This window comes from Sesamum indicum, linkage group LG3, assembly GCF_000512975.1.
Source record: "Sesamum indicum cultivar Zhongzhi No. 13 linkage group LG3, S_indicum_v1.0, whole genome shotgun sequence".
NCBI classification, from domain to species: domain Eukaryota; kingdom Viridiplantae; phylum Streptophyta; class Magnoliopsida; order Lamiales; family Pedaliaceae; genus Sesamum; species Sesamum indicum.
The window spans coordinates 12,458,093-12,485,161 of NC_026147.1; the positions used below are offsets into that span (position 1 = coordinate 12,458,093).

Genomic DNA, 27,069 nt, shown 5'->3' on the forward strand with positions numbered 1-27,069 from the left:
AATCAGGAGCAAAACGACGTCCCCAGTGCATAGTTGACGCCGAGTGGCGCATTATTATTGGCAATCTGTTCCACACAAGGTTGGATTAATGCTGAATCGGATAACATATTGAGAGTAGATTCCCTTTCAATAATTGAATCCTCCAGAAACCGTTGCATGTGAAATGACTAATATACCCCTCCTGCATGCAGAAAAAATATAATATCCCCAAGAAAGAAAAAGTTGCTTTAATTGATTTCTTTAGTCTAATTGATGATCACTTCTTTTGATTGAAATTATTATATGGCTAAGATTTACGCTTTTGCACCAAAGCTCCCATGAATTGTATGTGTATAAATAGGTAGTGATGAGAGTGTGAGGCCATGCATTGATATCCATAAACATTTGCGAGGTAGAGAAAGATGGCAGGTTTCTCTGGGCACTGGGCTTTTGCGTTCGGACTACTTGGTACAGAAACTCAATTGCTATTCTTTTACTTTCTAGTTTCTATTATTGTACTGGATCGAGTTTGAACAACTGCATGCATGCATGTTTCTTACCACTAGAGGATATATATAGGTTACATGCATACAAGATGGAGCTGGTGTTGTGTGCATGGGTGTACTCATCAATCATAAATAACATCATTCATCAACCATAATTAATCTACAACGTATGATTAATGTTGCAGGTAACATTGTCTCGTTCATGGTGTTTCTTTCTCCAATGTAAGCTAATTTCCTTCACGTTCACTCCATCAGTAATTAATTTGAATCTGGGATGATGGATGTTATTGTACAATGCCACTGCAGACCCACTTTCTATCAAATCTACAAGAAGAAGACAAGTGAAGGATTTCAGTCAGTTCCATATGTGGTTGCTCTCTTCAGTGCGATGCTGTGGATATATTATGCATTTCTCAAGTCCAATACCACTCTTATCATTACCATCAATTCAGTCGGTTGTTTCATCCAGACTATTTACATCTGCTTCTATCTTTTCTACGCACCAAAGAAACAAAGGGTATGTATAAAAACGAAATATCGAAAAAATTAAAGAATAATTGAAAAATATCCAATTATTTTTTGATAGATTGAGGTATCGAATTTCAATTGTAATTGCAGGTACAAACTCTTAAGCTACTGTTTCTGCTTATAGTTTGTGGGTTCGGATTCATCCTAGTTTCCACACATTTCCTAGTTAAAGCTTCACTACAAGCAAATGTAGTAGGATGGATATGTCTGGTATTTTCCTTGTGTGTCTTCATTGCCCCATTATGCATTGTGGTAAGCATATGTTTATGTAATAAAATTAAACTACAGATACTACGTACAACATATTTATCTCAGCTGATTACATGAATAAATACATACTCATCATCACTTACACTGTCTTTTCTTAATTTGAATCAGAGAAAAGTGATACGAACGAAGAGTGTGGAGTATATGCCCTTTCTTCTATCACTATTCCTTACTCTTAGCGCCGTCATGTGGTTTTTCTACGGCTTCCTAATCAAAGATTATAACATCGCCGTACGTACAAATATTAATTCAAACATTACACATTTTTTGGATGAATTTACATTTGACGTTTTGTATACGTACAGATTCCGAATGTGTTGGGTTTCAGCTTCGGCGTGCTTCAGATGGCGCTCTACGTAAAGTACAAAAACGCAGCCAAAATGAGCCAACAAAAGCTCCCATCTCATAATATACCCAATCACATCATAGTTTTGGAGGACGGAAAGATTTCAGAACTAACGGCCGAGCAAATCATGGACGACATTGTCAAAATCAGTGCACTGTCGCGTTCCGACAAAGTTGCAGCAACTTCCCAGATGAACAGCGGTGGAGCTGCAGAGAATTCTGCTGTGAAATCTCAAGTTTGATCCATCACCATCATCTTAATTGTTAATTACATGCTATGTGATATGTAATTAATAATATTAATACCTGCCCATTTTATCTGTTTTTGAGTGCTGCTGTGGGGGACCCTTTTCATTTATGTATATCGATCGTGTACCTAATTAATTAATTAATCAATCAATGGCTGCAAGGATGATGATAAGCTCATCAAATCTTTTGTTTTTCTACTATATATATATCTATAAGCTTTAGCTATTTACATATCTTTAAACACTTTAATAATCTATTTGTCATATTTAATGATGTGAACAATTTAATTACACTTTTCTCTAAATAATATCATTAAATCGGTTTCAATCCCCAAATTTTAGTCCTGAAACTTTTTTTTTTTTTTTCGGTTATAGAATTGCTTTCTTTGATTAAGTGTACGTTTAAATGGATGAAAGAATCTAGTCGAGGGGAATATGGACTTGTTGGAGAACACAACCTGGGCCTCCTCGGCTCCGTGTTGTAGTTATTTACCATAAATTAATTTTTTATCAAGAAAATATTATTTATTATGATACGAATATTTATCATGGCTAAGTCACTCTCGCAAATATCACGATCATGATCAATGACTAATTGCTACTGCTATTTTGTTTTTAACAGAGTTGAATACACATGCATGCATGCGCGTATGATAACAACACAAGTTGCTTGCAATGGTCTGTGATAATTGCAATGTCGTCACTAGACACATATCACTAATAGTTAAAAAATTAAAAATTAAAAAGAGTCAAATACTAATTCTTATCTCATGGTTTATGAAATATATAATTATTTTTCAGTTGATAGAGGAATTAATTTATAATTTTTGAAATAAGAGATGGTACTCGTATCCATACTAAATAATAACTTGTAATTTACTCAAACAATTAGTATGATAAATTAAAAATTGTTATTGCGAAATGCATACTACTATCCACGATTTTCAGATTAACTATCATTTAATATTTTCATAACATTATGTCGAAAGTCTACCGAATTTAAAGTTCAGCAACGAGTATATTGAACTGCTCACAAAGCCACCTAAAAGATTAATATTATGGAAAATATTAATTAAACGATAATTAATCTGAAAAATATATAATACTTGTACGTAATATTTACTAATTTAGTTTTCGCTACTCAGGTCCTTTTTTTTTGTCGTAGTTCAACTCCATCGACAAAAAAGGTGAACTCCCAACAAAAAAAAAAAAGACTAAAATCAAAAAAATTAATTGCAAAAATGTCGGATCAAACTACAACACTAAAATGTTGAAAGACAAGAGTGTCAAATAACCTAAATTACGGGAACAAAAATATATTAAAATATTGTTTATATATATATTTTAAAATATATTGATTTGACACCTCTGACAACATAAAAATATAATCATATTAATTTCTAGAACTTGTACTCAGTTGAACCTAGCCAATTCTGAAATAACAAAATCTAAGATCCGCCAACTTTTCTTTGGTTTAATTATAAAGCAAAACGCGCACACATGTTAGGCGATATGCATGCTTGCAAGCTGGCACACTTAGGTTGATATTACAATATGTCAATTAAAAAGGGCAAAGAATTAAAGATTGGTTATTATATCCCCAAATCATCCAAACATTAGGATGACTGGATTTGATTCTATCATACTTCCCGCTTCTACTGGGAAAAGCTAGAAATTTCAATCCACAAATTTGCTCGAATGGCCTAAGCAAATAATTGTGTGTCTGCCATGTTTATGTAATGATCCACTTGCTGCAATTACTACAATCACATGATTCATAAACTTAAACAAAGTAAAACATCAAGGGATAACATTATAAAGGTTCATGTTGTCCATCTTTTTCCCCACCATTTTGGAGTCTTCTATTTCATTAAATCAACAAATGTGGTTTGTAATGCCACTGTATGATCTAATCTCTATGCTGAAAAAGTCACTGCATTCTTCATTATCTCTACCTGTCTCTTTCTTGCTTTTCTTTGTCTTTATAAATTCATATGGAAAAGGTTGAAACATGGAAGTGGGATGACACTGGGATAGTTTTAAATGGGTCCTGATCAGTTTCAACTGTTCGTGCAGGCAATGCAAATCCCATAACAAATGATTAAGGAAGAAAAAAGATAATAATAGTATTATTACATTATAATGAGGCTTAATTTTCATGCAAAAAACATTCTTTCTCGATTGTGTTTCCGTTCCACTTAACTGGATTACAGACAACGTATCAAATTTGTAACTAAAACATCAGCTGCAGTCCTAGTTTTAGTGCAGTTATCGATAGTTTTAATGCTAAATTAAGTTTTACATACATTATACAGGCATATCTGCAGCAAGAGGACAGTGGAAAGAAACTACCATTATGCAGACACAAACATATATAAGGCAAAGCATTTCTCTTATGCATTATTGTCTGTTTATTACCAATATTTTATATTTACAAGCCAGCACAAGCATTAACTATTTGAATCTTCGAACAGCAATCTAACCTCATTCATCAGACCACCTTAAGGTCCCACACAGTTGTGGTAGATATTGTTTCACTATTTACCAGGCTTTATGATGCAAACAACTCCAATCAAATTTCTCCATAATTGAGTCTTTTTCATGAGATGTGCCATTATCAATCATAACTTTTTCTTTTGTTATTTTATTATAAATATCTTTATTCTAATACGTCACGTTTCATATTGAATATGGATCAATAGTTATGAATCTAAACATGCACACATTCAAGTATTCTAGATAATATATTAACAATCAATCATTGGCATATTCATATGATGAAATTCCACCTCAAAGAGTTACAAAAAGCGAAACTGTTATATGCAGCGAGGATTCAAGAAAGCATTGCATTAACGAATTACTAAATGTAAAAGTTTTAACTCACGAAACTCAATTCAAAATCTCAGTCTGCGCTCCATGGGAACTCCAAAATGCTTTGTCAAGCTTCAAGAGGCTGCAAAAACCAATAGCTTACCAAATGGAAACATGCCACAACTGATAATTACACAATTGATTTCAGAATAAAAAGAAGCGACATATTCTAATAATTTGGCTACTTTATTGAGCATCCTTTCAGTACTAGCAGAAATTTCTTACCAGCCAATAATTGCCTTGAGGTTGAATCACAAAAAGCAATCATGTCAAGGACCACAGTACAAAAAAGATTGCATAAGAGGAGCTCGTGGTAATGCTAAACACCTGCTGATAGCGATTGCTTATCAAGTACTAATCCACTCTTTGATCTACCCAACTTCAAGAGTTCCTTTGCCTTGTCAACTTTTGATTGCTCAATTAGCTCATTGACCACTTTCTGGATAATCCAACCAGAAACCTTATTCTTTAGGCAAGCAGACTTCTTGCACAACTCATATGCAAAATCAATATCATTATTATCACAAGCAAAGGGAATAAGTGTCATAAATGTGACAAAATCCGGACCAGATTCGCTTTCAACCATTGCTGTATACCATTTCTTTACCTCGTCCAAATTCCCTTCATTCACAAACCCTTTGATAACTATATTGTAAGTGTAGTTGTTGGGTTTCAGCCCCTTTTCCTCCAACTCCTTGAACACATCCATGGCTTCGGAAAAGCATTTTTCTTTCACCATGCCATGCAGCCTTGAGTTATAACACCTCAAATCAGGAATGACCCTCTTCTCTTCCATCAAACTCCATAAATTTTCCGCCTCCGAAAATCTACCGCTGCCATAGAACGCACCCAAGAGAGTGTTAAATGTAACCGCATTGGGTTCTACATCATTTTTCTCCATATCATCCAACATGGACATGGCCGCATCCAACGACCCCATTTCGCAAAAAGCTCTAATTACCGAAGTATAAGAGATTATATTGGGCTTTACTGATAGTTTACCAGGTAATTCTTGGAACAGCTCAACAACTTTACTGAAGCTTTTGGAGGGGAAGCAGGCAGCCATAAGGGCATTAAAAGAAAGGACAGTACGCGGACAATTTAACTGAGGCATTTGATCGAACAACTGGAGGGCATGATCGAGCATTTTGGCTTGACCATAAAGGCAGATGAGGCGGGCAGTGAAGTTTTCTTCTTTTATATCTGGGTACAGCTTCTGGTGATCGAGAATCTCATGAATATAAGAGAAGTGGCCACCTTTGGCGAGGCGGCGGACAGTGGTCTTGTATACTAAGCGTTGGCCTCGGAAGTGGCTGAAATTTGATTTTTTCTTGAATTGGTTGACAAGTTTTTGGATCCTTTCCTCTCCGGTGGAGGTTTCAACGGCCGTGGCGGAGGTGGGCTTCTGTAGGAAAAGAGTACGGAGACGGCGGCACAGAGAAGACGACACTTTGTTCATAGTGGACCTGTGCTAGGGCCTAATCTGCCATTACTTGCCAAGTCCTCGGTTGAAGTATCCATTCGGCCCCAAGATGGGCGATTACTTGATATTGGAAAATTACAATTTTAATCCTGTTATTCGAGGTGGTATTTTTAATTTTGTATAAATTAATTTTTAATTTTTGATAAAAGAATGAGATTGATTTTGGAATTTTACTATAATTTGTAGTTATATAATCAATTATGAAATTGTGAATTGAAACACCACAATTACTTTCTTGAAATCACTTATCTCATAATTGATTATGTAACCGATGGTTCAGACTAGGCCGTAGAGCCAAGGTGCTGTGACATTATTTTCTTAAAGTCAATTATTTCATAGTCTATTATGCGACCGTCGAACCAAATTGGGGAATAGAGGCTGAAGCATTGTGAATATTATCAAAGTTTTAGGAAGTTTTACTTTAATCATTTACATAGTACTTTATCTTACCGATTATGTCCTCTTCGAGACGTGACAACGCATGAACTCGAATCCCTATAGGTTCAAGAGGTGACTCATGCGCATCTTTGTCCCTCAAATCAAGAGGCAGCTTCTACTCGTGTAAAACTTTGTCCCACATAGCACTAAGCTCTCAACTCTACTTGGTGTCCCACACAATAATTAGTTTTTTGAATTTTGCTCAACGATCAGTTTTGATATTATTTATCACACTTCAAATTTGAAAACCTATTGAATGCAAAAATTACCTCCAAACCCATTCAGTGGGTCTTGAAATTTATATGACCAACTCGTTGAATTTGGACATCTAATGGTCCCGTCTTTCGGTACTTGTTTCTTTCTCTTTTTTCAATTTTCATGCATCTTTTTTGTCATCATTTTTTGTAAATTTAATATTAACTGAATATTTTGTATATATCTTATCAATAATAAATATTTTATTTTAAATAGTATTATAAAATTTGCACACACATAAGGCGTGCCACAAATTAATTAATAGTGTTTATAGTTATTGATGAAGCTATTATATAAATAATTATCAAAAGATAAATTTTTCCAATTAAAACAGTTATATTTTTTAAATTTTATGAGGAAGGGACCAAATTACAATTTGAAAATAAAACGGGACTAACTAAAACGATTTTTTATGTAAAAAAGAAAAAAATTATCATAAGAATAATATGAAAACATCAGCTATTAGAGAGACTAATTTGAAGTGAACTGAAATGATCGTAAAAATTATTTTAAAATCAAAATCAAATATCGGTGATTAAAATAATAAATTTTACCCGACCCTTTAACTATCTCTAGTTGGATATGCATGTACAAGAGCAATATGTGCCCATAATTCAAAAATTCAATATTGATCACAACGTTGACATTCCCTTCTCCACACATCCGATCTTGAAGGAATATGTTCTTCGAAAATCTCAAGCACAAGTTGGATTGAGAGAGAAGCGAAGAATGTAATGTTGTGATAAGTCAATTTGTCATTTGAAAGAAAATGAGAATCATAAGAACTTTTTGGCTATAAATAGTGAGTGAAAAACCCATACCAAAATTCATCACTGTATATGAACTAGGAAGAGAGGGCTGACATGAAGAGAAAAGTCCTTGTTTATTAGCCAAGAATGACTTGCCTGCTGCAATCATTTCTCCCCGAGGAGAAATATGTGGAGATCCCTTGTGTGGATGGTTTTCCAGGCAGTCATTTTGGCTAAATTGACAGGCTTTTCTTTCAATGTTAGCTATCATCTTCCCCTTCACCATGCTGATCAAAAAACAACACATCACAATGTGTTTTAAGGAAAATTCTTGCTCGGATCCGACTTGATCAAATTTGAATCAATTATATGGCACGTACAATATATTTGTCGTGTGATTGGTGAAGTCAAGAAAAATGAGCAATCACGCGCACATAGCAAGTGTGATACACATGCTCTGTGATTGATTTGGTTCGGCAAAATCTGATTTGGACAAGAATTTTTCGTGTTTTTACAGCAAAATTACACATTTAGTCCTATAGGATAATGGGTTCAATACTTTTGGTCCTTTGTTTTATGAGATTTTCAAAGTGGTCCCAAAATTGTAAAATCTCGACACATTTAGTCTCATAAATCTCATAAAACAGAGGATAAATGTATCAAATTTTCTCAATTTGGGACCATTGAGGACTAAATGCGTCCAGTTTTTCTAATTTTGGAACTATTATGAGATTTCGCAAAGCAAAGGACTAAAACTGTTAAACCTTCTATTTTATGGGACTAAAATATAATATTTTTTTGTTTTATATATAACATATTTTGGTCAAAATTACTTGAAATATGACAAAAAAAAATTATATATGGAGAAGTGTTGAAAAATAAAAGAAAGTAAGTGGGCTTAGCCCGAGATTGTAGTGATAAATTTATATTATATAAACTAAAATCCAAATAGATAAATTGAAATTACGGTAGAGTTATTTTTCCAATCATATCATCTTTTAATCGTGTTGGAAAATTTTCATGAGCTTCGTAAGGGGTTGAATGACTTTCCTTCATAAGATTTACATGAATCCCCATCTTTGGGGCTAATTAATAATATGTTTGGTCCGATAAGTTAGATTTATTTTATTTTTTATCACATTTATTACATAATTAGTACTTTTAATCCTATAATTTACAAAAATTAATATTTTTAGTCCTTATCTACTTTTTTGTCTATAGTTTAACAATATAGCATATGTGTCTAACACGTGATGGTTCAGTAGTTTTGGCTGGAAAACAAATTCCAGCTTGAGACCATTTTTGGGGAAAAATATAACTACATTCTGAAGGGAAAAAATAAATCTTGAAGAAAATTAAAAAAAAAAAAAAACATAGCGAATTCTCTCTTCTCTCACAAAAATTGAATCATATCCTTCCCATATTTCTATAAGTTGAAGTCAAGTAAAAGCAACATAAAGAATTATGTCTTCTACAATTTATTATCATAATTTTTTGCTGAAAAATCGATATAGATTAAAAAAAGATGTCAGTGAACTCGATTGCAACATTAATATATCACCAACAATATTTCAAGCCATGACTTTTCATTGCAAACTTTGCAGATGTCGTTCCAAACTAAATAAAGTATTGCAAAGTTTGAGGCTGATTTCTAGACAAACACTAAATCATCATTTGTTGTAGTAAGTTTCCATATCCCATTGCCAAATCCATGGAAATTGTGATGGATTTTACTCTGTCGGAAATGTTGATACAATTTCAATAGTTATTTCTTAACGCCTATTTTATACTGTTCCAAATAATGATGTGTACTCCTACTCTCTTCCATCCAATCTATCAACATGCATATCTTTCTATTTAACAACTTCCAAAATTTAAAATTTTATTATTATTTTTAATTATTAGTTACAATATCAAATTTGGATAGGAATGGCAATTTGGCCTCGGAAAATCGGGGCACCGATCCGGTCCTGTCCCAAATATGAAATTTTCCGAGTTTGGGGCGGGGTACGTGTCTTGTCCCAAACCCGCCTCGGACACGGAGTAATAAATTTAGCATTTTTTATTATTAATATATAATACGTTATTAATAATAAATTATAGTATTATATATAAATTCTAAAATTTATAGTATTATATATAAATTCTAAATAATTTTTGTATGTATCCAACTCTATATAAGAATACAAAAAATAAAAAATTAGTTGATAAGAAAATTAATAATTTAAATTAATTGATGAACGTATTCTTTGTTTTATACAATTCATTTTAAATTAAAACTTATATTAAGGTATTTCAATCTAAAGTGATATTATTTATTAAAAAATAAAATATTAGTTGAATGTATTCTTCGTATTATATAATTAATTGTAAATCGTAAAATGTTATTATTTGATGAGAAAATTAATAATTTAGATGAACGTATTCTTTGTCTTATACAATTCATTTCAGATTGAAACTTATATTAAAATATTTAAATCTGAACAGATATTATTTATTAAAAATAAAATATTAGTATTTACATGATGAAAACTATATTATTTTAATTCATTTATTAAATGATATTACTTAATAAAACTATATTAAGGTATTAAATGAGTGAAGGCGGGACGGATCTCGAGTTGGGCCTTACCCGTACTAGACCCGCTCTATTGCCATTACTAAATTTGGACAAGGTCGAGGAATTGCAAATAGGCTAGTCTGTCTGAAGGAGGTGATATCCAGACTTTTCTTTTCTAATATTCCCTCAAATGCAAATCCATGGAATGTGTAACTCTTAAAACTTTTTAGGTAGATGAATAGAGGCGAAGGTCATGAATGAAGATTGAAGGTTGAGATTCCATATATCCATATCACTAGTTGACAGAATACATTCTGCATGCATGGATTTCAACCACTCCAAAGGAAAATGCGATTCTCAGCGTGTCTATAAATAGAGAGAAAAAACCCCCAAGAAACTCATCACCATGGAAGAGAAGAGAGGGGGAGGGCTAACATGAAGAGAAAAGCCCTCGTTAACTAGCCAAGAATGACTTGCCTGCACGCCTCTGTTTTGAGGACGTATAAGAGTTTTGAGAGCCCTTGTGCGCGGCTTTCAGGCAGTCATCTTGGCTTAGTTGACGGGCTTTTCTTTATCATGCTACTCCTCTTCTTCTGCATGTATATATCTAGCTAGCTGCACAAATTTATGACATATATATTTTGTCTAACGTCTCAAAATAAAGTTCCATTTGAGACATGGAAATAATTTAATTTTTTCAAAACTTCAGTGTTATTAAAAAAAAAAAAAATTGCAATTTTCATCTTGTAATTTGGAAGGTGGAAATTTGGTCCTACACAAATTAATTTACATAATTTAGTCCTGTAATTTTGAAAAATCCGATAATTTTGGTCACATTTGGCTGTAAAACCCCAACTTTAAAGGTTATGTGGGCAGCACATGCGTCTTTTAGCGGAAGAGGCCAAAATACTCAATTTTTAAAAATTATAAAATTAAATTGCGAAAAATCAATTCGTGTATGTAGAACAAAAATTATCACTCTCTAAGCTATAGGACGAGAATTATATAGATATATTCATCCATTTGTTGAGCATTGCTCTCAATACACCCTATGCTAGAGGCATGTCGGTTTAAAGCTCTAATTTTTAAATTATAAACATTATTAATTTATTTTCTCTTTGAGGAATAAAAAGTCGTGAAATTTTCGGCAAGAAAAAAAAAAGGTATGAGTTGTTTCTGGAAAAGTGCTGAGAAGAGGAGTTAGACAACAAAGATTGCTGTGAAGACGCCATTCGCAAGAGTGTATTGAAAAGTAGAAAAATGGGTTCTTCGATGATTACAATGCTCTGCAAAACAAAGTTTATATAAATCTCAGACTAAGTCCTAACAACGAATTACAGTTGACCTTTAACTAATTTACCAACTAAGCTTAGACAACTAATTTAACTGTAACAAGCCAACGGTTTAATTAAAAACGTGTAAGTTAAAACGCTTTCAACTAACTCATAAAAGAGCAACTCTTTACTTTTTATTTTTTTGAAGAGCTTATAAGTTGATAATATGTTATATTTAGACCTTATAAAATATTTTCTAAAAAATTTACTAAACACTTTGTAGTATCTTAAATGCACTTAAACCTCTTATAAAATGTTTCAAAGTACTTAATTACAAACTCACCTAAACACCCTCTTAGTTTCATAATTTATGAGTGCACTAATATGTATTTATAGTTGGTATTAACAATGGAGATTAAAAAAAAAAAAGATTACAACCCGAGTTCGAGAAGCTTAGGGTATGTTCTTCAACACGATCATGTTCCCCTCAGCGAATTTCTTTCATCCAATTTAACCTACACTTAATGGAAGAAATCAATCTTTTTTTGGAGACTAAAATTTGGAGATTGAAACCGATTTAATGATATTATTTAGAGAAAAGTGTAATTAAATTGTCCACGTCATTAAATATGACAAATAGATTATTAAAGTGTTTAAAGATATGTAAATAGCTAAAGCTTATATATATATAGTAGAAAAACAAAAGATTTGATGAGCTTATCATCATCATTGCAGCCATTGATTGATTAATTAATTAATTACGTACACGATCGATATACATAAATGAAAAGGGTCCCCCACAGCAGCACTCAAAAACAGATAAAATGGGCAGGTATTAATATTATTAATTACATATCACATAGCATGTAATTAACAATTAAGATGATGGTGATGGATCAAACTTGAGATTTCACAGCAGAATTCTCTGCAGCTCCACCGCTGTTCATCTGGGAAGTTGCTGCAACTTTGTCGGAACGCGACAGTGCACTGATTTTGACAATGTCGTCCATGATTTGCTCGGCCGTTAGTTCTGAAATCTTTCCGTCCTCCAAAACTATGATGTGATTGGGTATATTATGAGATGGAAGCTTTTGTTGGCTCATTTTGGCTGCGTTTTTGTACTTCACGTAGAGCGCCATCTGAAGCACGCCGAAGCTGAAACCCAACACATTCGGAATCTGTACGTATACAAAACGTCAAATATAAATTCATCCAAAAAATGTGTAATGTTTGAATTAATATTTGTACGTACGGCGATGTTATAATCTTTGATTAGGAAGCCGTAGAAAAACCACATGACGGCGCTAAGAGTAAGGAATAGTGATAGAAGAAAGGGCATATACTCCACACTCTTCGTTCGTATCACTTTTCTCTGTTTTGAATTAAGAAAAAACAGTGCAAGTGATGATGAGTATGTATTTATTCATGTAATCAGCTGAGATAAATATATCGTACGTAGTATCTGTAGTTTAATTTTATTACATAAACATATGCTTACCACAATGCATAATGGGGCAATGAAGACACACAAGGAAAATACCAGACATATCCATCCTACTACATTTGCTTGTAGTGAAGCTTTAACTAGGAAATGTGTGGAAACTAGGATGAATCCGAACCCACAAACTATAAGCAGAAACAGTAGCTTAAGAGTTTGTACCTGCAATTACAATTGAAATTCGATACCTCAATCTATCAAAAAATAATTGGATATTTTTCAATTATTCTTTAATTTTTTCGATATTTCGTTTTTATACATACCCTTTGTTTCTTTGGTGCGTAGAAAAGATAGAAGCAGATGTAAATAGTCTGGATGAAACAACCGACTGAATTGATGGTAATGATAAGAGTGGTATTGGACTTGAGAAATGCATAATATATCCACAGCATCGCACTGAAGAGAGCAACCACATATGGAACTGACTGAAATCCTTCACTTGTCTTCTTCTTGTAGATTTGATAGAAAGTGGGTCTGCAGTGGCATTGTACAATAACATCCATCATCCCAGATTCAAATTAATTACTGATGGAGTGAACGTGAAGGAAATTAGCTTACATTGGAGAAAGAAACACCATGAACGAGACAATGTTACCTGCAACATTAATCATACGTTGTAGATTAATTATGGTTGATGAATGATGTTATTTATGATTGATGAGTACACCCATGCACACAACACCAGCTCCATCTTGTATGCATGTAACCTATATATATCCTCTAGTGGTAAGAAACATGCATGCATGCAGTTGTTCAAACTCGATCCAGTACAATAATAGAAACTAGAAAGTAAAAGAATAGCAATTGAGTTTCTGTACCAAGTAGTCCGAACGCAAAAGCCCAGTGCCCAGAGAAACCTGCCATCTTTCTCTACCTCGCAAATGTTTATGGATATCAATGCATGGCCTCACACTCTCATCACTACCTATTTATACACATACAATTCATGGGAGCTTTGGTGCAAAAGCGTAAATCTTAGCCATATAATAATTTCAATCAAAAGAAGTGATCATCAATTAGACTAAAGAAATCAATTAAAGCAACTTTTTCTTTCTTGGGGATATTATATTTTTTCTGCATGCAGGAGGGGTATATTAGTCATTTCACATGCAACGGTTTCTGGAGGATTCAATTATTGAAAGGGAATCTACTCTCAATATGTTATCCGATTCAGCATTAATCCAACCTTGTGTGGAACAGATTGCCAATAATAATGCGCCACTCGGCGTCAACTATGCACTGGGGACGTCGTTTTGCTCCTGATTTTGAGATTAAGTGCTGCTGTAGCTCAAAAATATTCAAGAAATGGTTTATCTATTCTTGGTGCTTTATGTCATTTATATTTCCATCACTTTTATTTCATAATTATTGAAAATGATCATTATCATCTCCCCTCCATATTTCGGTTTTTTTATTTGGTTAATTATATTTACTATTCTGCATATAAAGAGTAGTAAAATAAGGACTCTAAATATAAGGGTGATAATTATTAACTTCTAATTAATTATTTTTTTATAATCATAAATTTTAAAATTAACTGAAAATTGTTAAGGTAGACAAAACTAAGACTTTTTTATTTTGGGCTTTCATTGACTGGATATTTTTTTATTCTTTTATGACCACCCTTGCCACTAAAAAATGACATGAGAAAAAGAGAGAAAGAGAGAGAGAGAGAGAGAAAACACTTTTTTTTGGAATTTTTTTACTGTTTGGATATATTTTCTATATCTCCTGTGTCACATAAGCTCTTAAGTGCACAAAAAAAGGCCAAATTACATAAAAATAAATTATTGCACGACATTTCTATATGCATATAATAAATTATATGCAAAGAAACAAATGCAATTAAGCCTTCTTGTTTTTGTATTTGTTGAGAAAAAGTTATACTTGTTAGCTATGGAGTGTGAATAAGGTGACAGTATGTGATGATATGACGATATTATTATATATATTGTTTATGGGGAAACAACACTTTTTATTCTGTATTTTAAGGTCTTTATTTTTTATTCTATTTGCTATGAGATTTTTGTGTTGGGTCTCATAATTTTTAAAAGTATCTCTTTCAAAAAAAAAAATTTAAAAGTATCACTTTGGTCTCATGATACTTTTTCGTTAGATATTCTAACGAAAAATATGCACGTGGCAGTTAGGCGGGCCTTTAGTCTTTTGGTCTAATTGGTTACGAAATATTATTTTTAGTCCCTAATTTTAAAATTTAGTACTTTTTTGTTCTATGAACTTAGTGGCCACGTGTCCTATTTCATTAAATATTTAACCATAAGATATAATAGAACCAAAAGAGTTACTTTTTTAAAATTATGAAATTAAAGTGAGAATTCTAAGTAAACCCCCTCAATGGGTAGTGATGATGAGTGGCCAATTAAGCTACCTATTTATATACATAGAATTCATGGGACAATTTATAGTGCAAAAATTTGTAAAGCTTAGCGATATGATATAATTTTGGTGAAAAAAGTGATGATGAATACTGATAAATAATCCTAAAGAAAAGATGCTTTTCTTAATTGGGGATATTATTTTTTTTTTCTTCATGATAAGGGTATCTTGGTCATTTCACTTTATCTATCCATGCAATAGATTCAGGAAATAGTTGGATAATTCAATTATTTAAAGGGAATCTACTCTCAATATGTTATCCGATTCAGCACTAATCCAATCTTGTGTAGAACATATTACCAATAAATGTGTGCCAAAAAGAAAAATGAACATATTGGGCAATTTCTATAGTCTTACGATTTAATATAAGCAAGCTAAACCTCTAGACCTGTGCCCAATTTTATTGGCGCAAAAATGATCAGTTTAATAACACATTGAAAATTAAATTTTCAGTATAGTAAAGGGAAATGAGTAGTTAGAATAGGTGAAGAACAAATAGAAAAAGAAAAAAGAATGAAGTGGGATGAAAATGTTCTTTTATTAACACATTGCAGCAAATTTAGCCACGAATTTACAAACTTCAAATTCGTTGCAAAATTCGTGGTGAAAGCACCTTTCATTTTGCAACGACGTAACTGTTTAATGCTAAAGTTGTTGCAAAATTGTGGGCAACATTGCTATGGAATTAAGTGCGTTGCAAAATCCGCTGCAAACTAGTCTCTTTAAATTTGCAACTGAAAGCATGCCAAGTTGGTCGTGGCAAAAATCGTTGCTATATAATTTCCAAAATTATACAACTTGAAGATTGTTGCTAAGCCATTGCAAAAACTTTTGTTAAATTGCAATGGCTTATTTTTTTTTTCTTTTGCAACAAAAATACTTTGAATATTTATTGCAAATGTTGTTGTGAAATCGAGATGTTGCAAAATCCATTGCAAATAAGCAATGGAAATCTTCGGGGCCAAAGTTTTGCCTCGACTTTTGCAACGACTTGCAAAAAAAGTGAACCACCTTAAAGTTGACTGAATTTTGCAACGAAATTTTGAACGGAAATGCAGTTGCAAATATTTGTAATTGTTTCGCCATGAAATTTTCCATGAAAACTCAAAAAATTAAAATTTTGTTGCAAAGCCGTGGCAAATTCAATGTCCGTAGCAAAAATGTCCTTGGCCAAAAATCTTTGGCAATGAGCCGGTTTTTTTTGTGGTGCCCATTGCCATTTCCTACTCACTTCTACTGGGCTTAAACATTATGGACTTTAAAGACAAATTAGTCACCTAATGGATCATACTTAAACATATTTTTGTTCAATTAATCAATCTAAAATAAAAGATAATCTTATATTTTATCTTCGATCAATCAATCAAAAATGCATAAAGCCCAAATATGATATGGGCTTATTGTGGATTTTCATTTTAAAATGTGTAAAGCTCAAATGTATTTTGAATTTTTTTCCGAAACTAATTAATAGTCAATTTATTTGGACTTATAGTTAGTAATTTAATTCCAAATTTTTTATGACACCGGATATGAAATTCAGACCAAACTAGTTAAATGCACAATCCCATTGATCCCCAATTTCTTGAAAATTGAAGTAAATTAATTGGAGGGATCCATGGATAGTCCTTCTTTGTGCTCAATACTGGAAACAGCATTGTCTTCTTTAGCACTAACAATCTCTAAATCAGAAGTGGGATCTGCATTGGGGTTGAGATGAGTGATAGAGAGTTTGTCTGCTGTATGTGCCTTGCCCTTATAATATATCATGTACAGCATTATCTGTACTACTCCAGCAATCACCCCTGCTGTGTTTGCAACCTGTAAATAATTGCAATTTTGATCCAATAACTATAGGGTGTTTGGAGCTGAGGAGGGAAAAGAAATAGAGCAAACTTTACCATTATTTTTTTTTTTTTTTTTGTTACGACATTGGTCATTTTCGTTAAGTGTCCGATAGAACGGACGAAGCAATGGCTGATAGAAATACATCCGTGTTCGAGAACACAGCCTGGGCGTGTTCCCCTTTGCTCGTTTGCTTTTCTCGATCTCCATAGTCAACAACAATTGCAAATACATTAATGCACTCCCAAACCAAGAGAGTAAGTGCAATAATGCAAATACATTAGTGTACTTCTAAATCATTATACATAGTTTGATAGTTTAGGAGTGTGGTAATATATTTGCAATTGGTGCTGATAATGGAATCATGAAAAGTAGGGTAAAATTATATTTTTGATCCCTATATGTTACGTCAAAATTGATTTGGACCCTAAATTTATCGGATCACAATTTTAGTCCTTAATATTTATATATTATTACGATTTCAGTTCAACCGTTGAAATTGAGTTTAAAAATGTTAAGAAGGGAACTGGATGGACTAAAATTTTAATAATTTGTAAACATAAGGGATCAGAATGGTGCATCGAAAAGTTTAAGGACCAAAAGTGTTCTCCAACACACCCATGTTTCTCTTAACCAATTTTTTTCATCCGTTTTTATGTGTACTTAAAGGAAATTACCAATTTTGTTAAAAAAAAAAAAAAAAACAGACAGCTTGAGACAAATTTGTCACCTCTAATTATTTGAGTATCAAATCAAATTAGTGGTAAAATTTGGGGATGAAAAGTGTAATTCTTCCATCTTTTCTCACTCCTCACCGGCATCGTGCAAAAAAACATGACTTCTTTCGTTATTATTTACAGACACTTGACGAAAAGTATCAAAAGTATAAAAAAACATAATATTTTGAGAATTAATATTATAAACTCAAATTGTTCAAAAATCAAAACAGAATAAATAATAAAGTTTGAAACTAAAAGTATAATTTTTCCTAATAAAATTATATATATTATGGGTTTATTCTTATCTCCTTGATATGGAGTGCAAAATTCAAATAGTTTTCGTATATAGCAATCATAGGAACATTAATGTTTCTTTCTTCTTAAATGAACAAGTATGCGTGTATAGTTTATTAAGTCAGTAAGAAAAATAATACATTGTTCCTTATATTATAAATAGAGTAAATTATATTTTATTATTTGAATTATAATCGTTTTTATACTTTAGCATCTAAAATTCTTTGTTATATTAACTTATTATTTCAACTTTATGAATTTTGACTTTGCCATTTATAACTATTTTTCAATCAAGTTTTTTCATAAAAATAAAATCAAATACGTGCACATGTTATATTTAAGGTTTATGTGATGTGATATTTTTCAAATATACATAGCATGAGGTTTTTCCGACAAAAAAAATCAACAAAAAATGGTCATATATGCCACAGTTTAAATTTCGCAAAGTTGATATGGTAAATTGATATTGTTGGCAGAGTTTAAAAATGGGTATAGTTCGGGCGGTAAAAATATAATTTACCCTTATAAATAACTATAACTCAAAAATTTTAGTAAAAAGCAATACTATCTATCATTGTCAAACAAACTTAATACATTTTGACTACGGTTAATCAACACGTGTCATGATTATAGTCATGACTAAAACATTTGTCATGAATTTTAGCTATGATTAATATTTTGGTCTCGCCTACAAAAACAACGTTTAAGAGCCGTTTACAGAGTAACGATTAACTAATATTTACCATAATTTTTTACTTTTAACCATAATAAAAATCACATGTATTTTAGTGAGTTAGAGAGAGAGGTTACCACAATATGCAGGTCTTTGAGCAGGAAACCATAACAAACCCACATTGCAGCAGAAACAACAATAGCAAATGACAATGAGATGGGCATAAACTCCACGCTTTTCGTTTGAATTACCTTTTTCTGCATTCACAAAATTTTTGGCCGTTAACAGTTCATTAAAAATTAATTGTAGTGTCAAGTACTGGAATAAGAATTGGGAAAAATGCAAGCAATTTATTCGTGATATTACAAGTGAGCAAGTTATCCCCCTGTAAAAGAAATAGTAATTTATTTTTCTGTGTTTTAAAAGTGCACTACTGTATTTTTTAAAATAAAATAATTTACCTCTTTAGACAAGAAGGTAAATTGCTTTATTTTAAAAGAATATAAAGGAGTGTATTGCTGTATTTTCTCATAGGAGGATAATTTGCTCATCCACAATTTCCTCCTATTTAAAGTATACTACCGAAAAAATATTCTCCATCTATTTTTTTGTTCTTTTTTCCACTAACCTCTGTATTTGTTTATTTTTTCTCTCTTTATCTTTCATCTCACTTTCTTATTTAAGATTCAGTTTTTATTTTCAATTATTTTAATTTTATTAAAAAAAGAATTTGATGCAGGATGGAAAATTGCAATTTCAGTCGTCCAACTAGACCACTTATTCATTTTTGATTCTCTGACAATCAAGGGTCACAGTTTTCGTCCTCAAATATTGCATTTATTTGACGAAATTAGTAATTTTTATCATTTTTCAGTTAAATATAATGGGAAACCTCACGTGGCAAGACGTGAGAATTCTTAGAGGGGAGAAAGAAAAGACTCATTTTTTGTCATTTTCAGACAAGAATGGAGAGCATTGGCAAAAAAACAAGTTGACTCTATCGACAATTGCAAAATATGGTGACTAATCCTGAGAATGGATAAAATATTTATTACTAGAAGAATTATGTGAACCTTAGTGTGGTTGGTAGTGGACTGCAAGTGCCACCCGGGTCCACTGCATTCCACCCCCGCTGCTGCAATCTCCGCCTTGAAGCGCCGCTGAGCTAGCCTAACCCCTTCTAACCTCTTGCAACTGAAAAGAAAACGAGAATGGCGAGGGCAGTCTCATCTAAGTCATCAATAATGTCCTCAACATTGCAACCCATTACTCCCAGAAACAACCTTAACTCACTCCACAACACCTTTCTCTTTTCCAACTCATTTCTGCACAACCCAAAAACTCCAACTACTTCCATTTTACCCGCAACTTTCAACAAGAGTTGGGATTTGATCCGAATTCATTCTTGCGAAATTTCGGAATGGATTTTACATGAAAATTGAGAGCTTTCTTGTCTATTTTCTCTATGTTCTCATCTCGCTTCACACTGTCCAATATTAGTTTGATTTCTTTTATTAAAATTTTGTCTTTTGCTTTGGTTTGATTTGTTACAAAAAAGATAAAAAAAAAAAAAAAAAAAACACTAGGTATGTGTTGGACCCCACCCAAAAAATCGAGTATGTTAAAATACTTTCGACTTTAGAGTTGGCAATTGGCCTCGAAAAATTGAAATCCTGACCTGGATTTACCCCATTTGGGATGGATTTGGAATAGTATTGACGAGTTCAACACGGGGTATGGGTTTTGCCCTGGACCCTCCCCGCCCCTCCTCCCCCATCCCGAATTTTATATATTTTTTAGTTTATTATTGATATATAATTCATTATTAATAAAGAAAATTATAGTATTATATGTAAATTTTTAAACAATTTTTACATATATCCAACTCTATAAGAAATACAAAAAATAAACTTAATGAGAAAATTAATAATCTAGATAAATGTTTACTTTGTTTTATTCAATTCATTTAGATTAAAAACTATATGTTAAGATATTTAAATTTAAACTATATTATTAGGAAAAATAAAATATTAGTTGAATGTATTCTTTATATTATACAATCTATTGTAAATTGTAACATAATATTACTTGATGAGAAAATTAATAATTTAGACGAACGTATACTTTTTGCTATACAAACCATTTTAGGTGAAAACTATATTAAGGTATTTAAATCTAAACAATATTACTTATTAAAAATAAATTATTAGTTGAATGTATACTTTGTAAGTCATTATAAATTGTAAACGTATATTACTTGATGAGAAAATTAATAATATAGATGGACGTATACTTTGTGTTATACAATTCATTTTAGAGCGAAAACTATGTTAATATATTCAAATCTAAACTAATATTACTTATTAAAAAAATAAAATATTAATTGAATCATGAATATATTAAAGTCTAATTAAATGATAAATTTAAATTATTTAACTCTAATTAATAATTATCAACTAAAATAACAATACAATTATTTGTAGTTAAAAGAAGACACTTAAAAGTCAAAATTCAAAACCCCATTTTGCATTCGGGGCGAGGGTGGGGCGGGACGTATCTCAAGTCCGGTCAGACCCGAACCAAACTCGTCCTGTTTCCATCACTATTTGACTTTAGAGACCCGTTAAATATTGAGTTAGATGAATAGCGCTTGAACATTAACAATTTGTATGAGTTTTTTTGGATTTGGATTTGGGTTTATGGAACGTCTTGTCCTACCCATTGATAGGCCTAATTAGCTGAAGGAGTGGACAATGTCCCTTGATAGTGTTTAGAGACTTCAACACCATTATTAATGGGAGTGAGATATGTAGACGTTATGTGGACAATGTCCAAGCTAGAATGGAGTTCCGGTAGGTAGTTGAAGGTGTTTGGCAGGTAGCCTAGAATGTGTGTTGTGACTAGGAAGCTCAAGCCACCTCATGTGTTTGGCACTTGATGGTAAAGGACTAATTCCGTCAAAAAAATGCAATATTTGAGGACCAAATTTGTCATTCTTGATTGGTTGAGGACCAAAAACAAATATTAGTGATATAATTTGAGGACTAAAAGTGTAATTCCCCCAAACACATTGAAATTACTATTTTAACTAAATTTTTATTGGATGGACGAAATGAATAAAGGGTAAATTTGGATATTTAAAAATTGACATGACAAAAGATTTTTTTTCCCCTTTAAAATGAATAGAGCGATAGCATTATAAATTGAAAGAGTGCAAAACTTCCAAAGCATAATACGTGCATGAAAGCAGAGTTCTCTTTTATAACAGTACAGATATTCTTTCTATTAAAATTATGAAAATCATTATAATATCAAATTAATAGTTCTTGTTACCTAATAAATATAATCAGCGACAATTACTTTACATCGCTAATTTTCTCTTATCTTGCGATGCTCTTTCATGTTTATAAAAGTGTCGTGACCAAATTAATTAAAAGAGAAAGGAATAGAAATGAAAAGAGAAAGGAATAGAAATGAAAATCGAAAATTTTTGTACTATAATAACATTTTTGTTTTAATAGATTTTTGTAAATTATAAATAATAAACACAAGTTTCGTATATATAACAAAAAATAAATAAATAGAAACGTCATTAATTACCGTGATGCCTAAAGGCGCGATGTACGTAGTGGCAAGCAATGTTGCACATATCCATCCAAGAAACTCAACTCTTTGTGCTCCTTTTACTATAAAGTTGGTGAAAATAATAATAAACCCCAACCCCACAAAGCTCACCAAAAGCAGCGTCAGAGTTAGCATCTGCAACGTAAATTAATTAATATTGACATGTAGAATAATCAGCGCAAATAAAATATATGTTTATCTAAACTATTTAATTGCATTTTTATTCCTATAATTATAATCGTTTGGCATTTTTTAGTACTTTAAGTTGTTACAGTTGTAAATTGGTCCGTTACATTTTCTATTTTCACTATTTATGGACAAAATTGGTTTAAAATTGGTCGAAAATACTCCAAGAAAATATGATTTTAGAAACAAAACATCAAGTGACAATTTAAAATTTATCACTAAAAATATATATTAAGTAACGATAATTTCTATCTTGTCATTATATAACTATTAGTGACTTATGAATAAAGTTGTAATTGAATACAATTAGTGACGCATGTAAGTGACGACCTAGTGACAACAAATAATAGTCGTCATTATAAATATGTCACTAATTGTAATTAGTGACGACTTTGTGCATATTCTTTTGTCAATAATTCGCGCTAATAATAATTTTCACAAAATAATATTAATTATTACAATCATAAAAAAAATTCATTATTGTGACAAAATAAATATTCTTATCACTAAATATATAAATTAGTGACACTATTAGAATCGCCACTTAATGTTTTTTTGACACCAATGTTCCGATTTTCCATAATTGTCGCGCCCCTACTCTTGCCATATCATATAAAATCAGCCAACAATCTTATTTTTCTCAATTTTTTACTGGCACATGACTTGTATATGCCACTTTTTCCGACCAATTTTGTCCTAATAAATTTGTGAAAACAAGAAACGTACGAGATTGAATCACAAACCTAACAAGTTAAAGAATTAAAATACCAAATAGCTATAATTACATAACTAAAAAGGCAATTAAACCTATTTAAAACCCCCCACCCCACCCCCTTACATTGAGAAATAAATAGTTACCCTAGGTTTCTTGGGTGCATAAGCAATGTAAATGGAGATGTAGATGGCCTCTATGAAACCCCCAACGGAGTTGACAGTGATGAGAGGAATTTCATTGGACAGAATAATAGCATAATATAACCACAGCATGTTGGAAAGTAAAGTGACCACATATGGCACAGATTGGAACTCTTCTGTTGATTTCTTCTTCATGATCCTATAAAATGTTGGCCTGCAACGTAATCCAATTAAGTTCATTTTATTATTTTTCTCACACCAGAAGAAATCTAGCTAGGTTTTCACCATAATTAAAACTATGGTTAAAGTAAAAAATCGTGACAGGTATTAAATAACCCCAGTTGTGCAACGGCTATTAGCCATTGTTTTCATCAGTGAGGCAAAACAATTGCATCAGTTAAAAATTATGACAAATACTTTAGGCATAGGTAAAAATTATAACGAAAGTTGACTAACCATGGTTAAAACTTAAATTTTCGCGTCGACTTTTTTCGAAGGTGGTAGATAGTATTATTTTGGTACGGTGTTTAAGTTGTGGTCATTAATAGTGTAGAAAATAATCATATTTCTTTTGGAGTGTCATAATTTCAATTATTTCACAGAGATAAATATGGTAGAGAAATTAAATAACTTACCCTGGGGCAAGAAATACCAAGAAAGTAAGAAGGTTGCCTGCAAAGTATTATAAATAAAAAGAAAAACAAAAAGTCTGCAATTCATTAGTTTTGCAGCTTCATTATTATGTTAACGTCTGAACATATTTGCAAATATATAACGCATAATTTCATACTACGATCAAGAAATCAGGATACATATATATATATATATATATATATATATCGTATATGATTATATATGTAACATATACAACTTACCTAGAATGCCAAAGGTAAATACCAAAGGATTATGAATGGAGAAAGCTGCCATCTCTCTCTCGCTCTCTCTCTCTCTCTCTAGAATGCAACACAGGAAAAAGAAAGTAAAGCCTAATTTAATTGAAGTTGATTTTTGAGTTCACATGCATATATATAGAGAGAAGATAATGGGATGAATTAGTTCGAAGTCATGGATCGAGTTCCATAAAAATGTGGGTATTTGTCTCATTCAATGTGAGTTTAATTACTTGTAATGGATATTTTTCTTACTTGATCTGAATTTATTATTGTTAATTGTTGTAATCTCTATTTATTGTAAAGTGGATTTAAGGTCGTGGGTTCAAGTCCACCAGCGTTTGGAATGTTATTCTACTTTAATAGTTGGTGTTGGTGTCGTTCTATTTTAATAGTAGTTGTTTATTAGATATAATTATCCGATATTAATAATCAGTATACATTTGCAATATGGTCAGTTATTGTTGGATATATAGATATTTGATACTATAACCAATTTATTCAAAAAAATAATAGTTCATATATTGCTTTAAGTGATCGAATAAATACATTACTAAATTTATTAATATTGATATAATTACATAATCAACTTTTATTAGAAAAAGAAAAAAAAAAGTTTTTCAGAGAAGCACGAAAATGGTCATGTAATATTCTGGTATATCTCTATGATATGTACAATAAGCTCTAGATGTGGCCAAGCCAATGAGCATAGTGCATTTCGTCGTATCCGAGGATGGTTTTCGGCTGTCTATTAGTGATCATGTTATTAAAAATAAATAAATAAGGGGACCAAATTTTATTGCATGGATGAGGAGTTAGTTATTTTATTTTATTTAAGAAAACGTCATTATAATAAAATTTAGACGATTACGAGGTGTTTGCTACAAAGAAATTGGCCAGACGATTGCATGCATACATACAACCTATCCGAGACTGGTAAGGGAAGCAAAATTTGCGAACATTCATATAAATCGTCACTTAGATTTGAAAATTTTTTGTCCGAATCAAATTTGGTCGATCCAAACCAATCACAGATGATATTTACCTTAGATTTTTACTTTATAAATTGTGCTAGAAACTCTGTTGGTCTGTCACGCTTTTTTGATCGAACCAAATGAAATCACAAACAAAATTTGACTTAAATTTTTACGGCATCATGCAGATTGTGCTAGAAGTCTGTTTTGCAGCAAAAGTTGAATGAGGCTAGTCATGTGACACCCCGGTATTTATTATATTAAATATTATATATCATTTTTAGTAAATTAATTTATTATCACCCCATGAGATTTGTTCTTTTTTCACCGATTTCTTGTTTAAGGTTTATTTACAAAATATTTATTTTAATTAATTTGGGATAAAGAAGAAGTTATATGAAACTTAATTACTTAATTCGTAAGAATTAGAAAGTCCCAAATCAACGACAGAATAAATTATAATCAAAGGAAAAGAGAAAATCGTGATAGATTTGCATATTTGAGTTGACGTGCCCATACTTAACCGCGCAGACAAATCAATAAGTAAAAAAGAAAGGGAACGAATTTTGCTGCCGAAGGAAGGATGGTTGGTGCAGAAATCAGTAGTATAAATAGATTGGTAATTCATATGTCAAACACATCAACTCTCGTCTTCTCTCTATCTCTTGACTTCAGTACTAAGTTTATGATGGAATTCAACTTTTCTTTATGATTTATTTCATTTGCATGTTAGGTTAGTTCTTTTTTTTTTTTTCCGGTTCAAGTTATGGTGAACGCTTGATTCCTATATATGTTTAATCATCAAGAAATATACATTTTATTTTTCATTATTATAATAATTTATTTCTAAAAATCTAAAAGAGTCCAAATTTATTCAATATTAATGTATCACTCATGTATATAGGATAATTATAACGACTCCCATTAAATTTGACATAATTACGAATATTTCTTATCCCGAATGCCCATTTAAATCTAAATACATAACCAAATATCATATTCATTTTCGTTTATTAATAAAAAAATTTAAAAAAATATTTTACTCAATTTCGTCGCAAGAAAAATCACTTTTGATATATATATATATACTCATACACAATATACATATATCTTTCAATTTTACAAATACTAATATAATTGTAATTAGTACTTACCAAATCCAACTGAACGTCAGATTTTATAGACGTAGCTTGTGTGAGGTTGTCATTTCTTCTGTTGCATGTCAACATTTATAATAAATATCTCCATATAGCTCATGCTAAAAAAGATCTCCTCCGATGCTTTGTACTGTCACATGAACTACAATGTCCTCATTTACATAATGGATATATTCAGATAAATTAAAACACTAATAGACTATAATCTTCACTAATATTATCATTACTTACAAATCCCTTATTTTTTATGTTTTTTTTTTTTTTTGAGATGAAAAGCGATGATTATAATATATTATGAAAGGAATTACTTGTAGTTTTTTTTTTTAAAGGTAAATTTCATTAATAAAAGGAATCATACAATAGAGCCAACTATACATGAGACACGTTCACGCTCCAATTTTCTTCCATATTCTCAAGACTATCACCGTTTGAATGCTGTGACGTAAGTCATCACTCA

General features: G+C 31.6%; 4 protein-coding genes across 7 annotated transcripts; 1 reads left to right on the forward strand and 3 right to left on the reverse strand.

The window, feature by feature from the left end:
* LOC105158492 (bidirectional sugar transporter SWEET9-like) lies at positions 326 to 2,030 on the forward strand. The gene is made up of 6 exons (XM_020692888.1): positions 326 to 447; positions 671 to 707; positions 792 to 1,002; positions 1,104 to 1,265; positions 1,392 to 1,511; positions 1,586 to 2,030. Exons 1-6 carry the CDS (start codon positions 402 to 404, stop codon positions 1,865 to 1,867), a joined length of 858 nt encoding a protein of 285 aa, XP_020548547.1. The 5' UTR covers positions 326 to 401; the 3' UTR covers positions 1,868 to 2,030.
* Positions 4,614 to 6,331, reverse strand: LOC105158160 (pentatricopeptide repeat-containing protein At1g55890, mitochondrial-like). Of its 2 annotated transcripts, XR_002286695.1 has the most exons (2): positions 4,970 to 6,331; positions 4,614 to 4,826 (listed from the first exon to the last, which is right to left on the reverse strand). XR_002286695.1 is itself a non-coding variant. In XM_020692280.1 (1 exon), the coding sequence occupies exon 1, from the start codon at positions 6,201 to 6,203 to the stop codon at positions 5,064 to 5,066; it is 1,140 nt and encodes a 379-aa protein (XP_020547939.1). In that variant the 5' UTR covers positions 6,204 to 6,331; the 3' UTR covers positions 4,825 to 5,063. The 2 variants fall into 2 exon arrangements, 1 of the variants encoding a protein (XP_020547939.1); XM_020692280.1 differs by having other exon boundaries at positions 4,825 to 6,331.
* LOC105158493 (bidirectional sugar transporter SWEET9-like) lies at positions 12,252 to 13,941 on the reverse strand. The gene is made up of 6 exons (XM_020692895.1): positions 13,820 to 13,941; positions 13,560 to 13,596; positions 13,265 to 13,475; positions 13,002 to 13,163; positions 12,756 to 12,875; positions 12,252 to 12,681 (listed from the first exon to the last, which is right to left on the reverse strand). The coding sequence occupies exons 1-6, from the start codon at positions 13,863 to 13,865 to the stop codon at positions 12,400 to 12,402; spliced, it is 858 nt and encodes a 285-aa protein (XP_020548554.1). The 5' UTR covers positions 13,866 to 13,941; the 3' UTR covers positions 12,252 to 12,399.
* LOC110011762 (bidirectional sugar transporter N3-like) lies at positions 16,929 to 24,587 on the reverse strand. 3 transcript variants are annotated; one of them, XM_020692950.1, is made up of 6 exons: positions 24,467 to 24,587; positions 24,227 to 24,300; positions 23,595 to 23,805; positions 22,527 to 22,685; positions 19,064 to 19,183; positions 16,929 to 17,216 (listed from the first exon to the last, which is right to left on the reverse strand). In XM_020692950.1, the coding sequence occupies exons 3-6, from the start codon at positions 23,784 to 23,786 to the stop codon at positions 16,998 to 17,000; spliced, it is 690 nt and encodes a 229-aa protein (XP_020548609.1). In that variant the 5' UTR covers positions 23,787 to 23,805; positions 24,227 to 24,300; positions 24,467 to 24,587; the 3' UTR covers positions 16,929 to 16,997. The 3 variants fall into 3 exon arrangements, with proteins under 3 accessions (XP_020548609.1, XP_020548608.1, XP_020548610.1); XM_020692949.1 differs by having other exon boundaries at positions 24,227 to 24,263; positions 24,467 to 24,578; XM_020692951.1 differs by lacking the exon at positions 24,227 to 24,300 and having other exon boundaries at positions 24,467 to 24,571.

Excerpts from the sequence above, each read along its gene's own strand:
- LOC110011762 (XM_020692949.1), bottom strand. The coding sequence starts at position 24,518 with ATGGCAGCTTTCTCCATTCATAATCCTTTGGTATTTACCTTTGGCATT. Across the intron at positions 24,264-24,466 it reads ATTTACCTTTGGCATTCTAG|GCAACCTTCTTACTTTCTTG; the intron begins GTAAGTTGTATA and ends AATACTTTGCAG. Across the intron at positions 19,184-22,526 it reads TCGCGCCTTTAGGCATCACG|AAAAAGGTAATTCAAACGAA; the intron begins GTAATTAATGAC and ends TTGTGAATGCAG.
- LOC105158160 (XM_020692280.1), bottom strand. The coding sequence starts at position 6,203 with ATGAACAAAGTGTCGTCTTCTCTGTGCCGCCGTCTCCGTACTCTTTTC.
- LOC105158492 (XM_020692888.1), top strand. The coding sequence starts at position 402 with ATGGCAGGTTTCTCTGGGCACTGGGCTTTTGCGTTCGGACTACTTG. Across the intron at positions 1,003-1,103 it reads ACGCACCAAAGAAACAAAGG|GTACAAACTCTTAAGCTACT; the intron begins GTATGTATAAAA and ends TTGTAATTGCAG. Across the intron at positions 1,266-1,391 it reads TTGCCCCATTATGCATTGTG|AGAAAAGTGATACGAACGAA; the intron begins GTAAGCATATGT and ends AATTTGAATCAG.
- LOC105158493 (XM_020692895.1), bottom strand. The coding sequence starts at position 13,865 with ATGGCAGGTTTCTCTGGGCACTGGGCTTTTGCGTTCGGACTACTTG. Across the intron at positions 13,597-13,819 it reads TTTTGCGTTCGGACTACTTG|GTAACATTGTCTCGTTCATG; the intron begins GTACAGAAACTC and ends TTAATGTTGCAG. Across the intron at positions 13,164-13,264 it reads ACGCACCAAAGAAACAAAGG|GTACAAACTCTTAAGCTACT; the intron begins GTATGTATAAAA and ends TTGTAATTGCAG.